The sequence below is a fragment of the Panicum hallii genome, chromosome 9, assembly GCF_002211085.1.
Source record: "Panicum hallii strain FIL2 chromosome 9, PHallii_v3.1, whole genome shotgun sequence".
NCBI classification, from domain to species: domain Eukaryota; kingdom Viridiplantae; phylum Streptophyta; class Magnoliopsida; order Poales; family Poaceae; genus Panicum; species Panicum hallii.
Genome location: NC_038050.1, coordinates 15,278,435 through 15,280,870, shown reverse-complemented (window position 1 = coordinate 15,280,870; position 2,436 = coordinate 15,278,435). Strand labels below are relative to the sequence as shown.

The window sequence follows — 2,436 nt, the reverse complement described above, 5'->3', positions numbered from 1 at the left end:
ACGATAGCATTTGGGATCATGTTGTTCCTAGCATATTGTATGACTTATGCTATTTTCTTAATGCTTATTTTAGGCTTTTTGTATCAAGAAATTAATATAGAAATCAATTGTTCTAAGTGTAGCGTGCAATAAATGCTTGTTGGTGTTCTACGAATTGGAAAAACAAACTAACAAGCAAACTCGTCAAATTGCCATCTCAAAGCTTGGTCATCGATCCATTGTATTTCTAGCACACATGAATCAAGAGGTCCATTTGTGCAGGATACTAGTAAAATCGAGCTATATCAAGCGGTGGCGGTGTTGCTTCACACATATATTTCTAGCCGTCTATTGCAAAATTCGTAATCTTTTGTACGCATCGGGTTTCTATACTCCCAAGTCTCTGCAGATGTACGTAGCCCGGTAGCCGTGTGCGTGGTTCGGTCGCCACTTGCTACGAGCCTACGACTCACGCATCAACAATATCGAAGTCAATTACGAGTACTTCGAGGTCGCTTCTGCAATGTCAAACCAGCTTGCAGAATTGTACCAGTACTGATTAGTGGATGCTGGGGCCAGTTCCTGAACATGCGTTTAAGACGTACATATCCATAGTCAATCAAGTTAAACTATTTAAGTCTCATTAGTGATGATCATATCTCATCACTTGTTTTTTGCCCTCATGGTCGTTCAGAATGTAAAGCTAATAACGTACAGTGCAGTCAATTGCATTCGAACTCTTCCGCTGAAGCTTCATCAATTTAAAGATGGGATCAATCCTCAAAAATAAAAAATGAAAAATAAAGATGGGATCAAATCAAGCACTTCCGTCACTTCTTGATTGAAATAAAGCTAATAACATATACAGTCCAATCAACACTATTTTCCACTTATATACTCTCCACTTGATCCTCCACTTGATTGCCAAATGAACTTGTTGAGTCTATATCACCAACGTGCTATTAAGATAACAAACCAATGCGTGTCTGGGGCACTATAAATACCCATGCAAGCTAGCTCTCGCTCAGCACTCATCACATCTCACACTCTTAATCTCACACACAATGGCAGGCACCAAACTGGTAGCCCTAGGTTTCATTGTCCTCTTAAGTATGGGATTAGCTAATGCTGCGAGGGTGGCTAGGTACTCTAGTGCGGGAGGAACTGGTACGGGAGAGGGTGGCGGCGGTGGATATGTGAATGGCGCTGGCTCTGGGTCCGGTAGTGGTGCTGGATCTGGTGAGAGCAGTTCCAGTGGTGTGCACGCAAGTGCAGGAGGCGGAGGCGGAGGTGGTGGTAGCAGCTACAATGGTGGCTCTGGGTACGGTGGTGGATCTGGCTCAGGTTATGGCTCTGGCCAATATACTCAAGGCTCGTATTATGGCTATAACGGTGGGTATTCTAACGCCGGTGGTAATGGAGGTGGTGGTGGCGGAGGACAAGCTGGGGGTTACTACGGGTCTAGCGGCCAAGGTGGTGGCAGCGGAACTGGCTCTGGCTCTAGCGAAGCTGGTACATACTGGCATGGACCGAGTTATGCAAATGCTAATGCCAATGGCAACGGTGATGGAAAAGGAACAGGTCAGAATGGTGGCAGTGGCGGCGGTCAAGGTGGTGGATCTGGCTACGGTAATGCAAACCCCTAGAAGTTCCACATTCGAGAAGATGGAGCCCAACCTATATGGTTTTTGCAAATGTTGTTATATTAGAATTTGCTTTTTTTTATTTGTATCGTTATGCATGTGCTACACTGTATTAAATCAATAAAGGGCTCCATCATTGTACAAGTAAACGTAGAAATATGTATGCTGGCATGCAGCTTATACTGTCATACTGTGTGACAGGTGGTTGAGACTATTGTTATCCATGTGCGTATCCACCCTCTATCTGTATGGATCTTTCTGAAGTAATATAAGTAGGTCGATCTCCGGGAATATATATAAGTTTCATTGCAACATATATAACATTAAACGATAGGGTTCCATCTCCATTTAACAGCAAACTGATTGTTGAAACAGACAAATTACTGCAAGATTACTTTAATTGCAACCCAAATTATTCACTGCATTGCACGGACAAGGAGCCACAGCCTGAACGTTCCCTGGCCTGCATCCTTCGTGCGCACAAGATGCTTCTATTTGAGCCATTGCCGAGGGTTTTGTGTGAATTTGTGATTGGGTAAAGGCGAAATTCTAATCCTGAGAGGCTGCCAGTGTAGAGCTGTGGGATCAAGGCAAAAAAATTGTCCACCATCCCCATTCACACGGCCATGGCAATCAATATCTTAACTTGGGCGATGTTCCAAGCTTCTGTCTCAGATGGTACACGTTCTTTCTTCTGGACCGACAGATGGCTTCATGGGCAATTCATTCATTAATTGGCTGGCTCCTTGTCCGTGCAATGCAGTGAATAATTGGTACAGAAATCTAGGACTATGGCTCAAGGCCTCCACGATGG

General features: G+C 44.1%; 1 protein-coding gene across 1 annotated transcript; it reads left to right on the top strand.

Annotated features, from left to right (window-relative positions):
• The first annotated feature begins 1,011 nt into the window (after window positions 1-1,011).
• Window positions 1,012-1,863, top strand: LOC112876116 (putative glycine-rich cell wall structural protein 1). The gene has a single exon (XM_025940161.1). The coding sequence runs from the start codon at window positions 1,044-1,046 to the stop codon at window positions 1,623-1,625; it is 582 nt and encodes a 193-aa protein (XP_025795946.1). The 5' UTR covers window positions 1,012-1,043; the 3' UTR covers window positions 1,626-1,863.
• The last annotated feature ends 573 nt before the right edge of the window (window positions 1,864-2,436 follow it).

What these genes read in the sequence shown, in the direction of transcription:
- LOC112876116 (XM_025940161.1), top strand. Translation starts at nt 1,044, where the DNA reads ATGGCAGGCACCAAACTGGTAGCCCTAGGTTTCATTGTCCTCTTAAGT.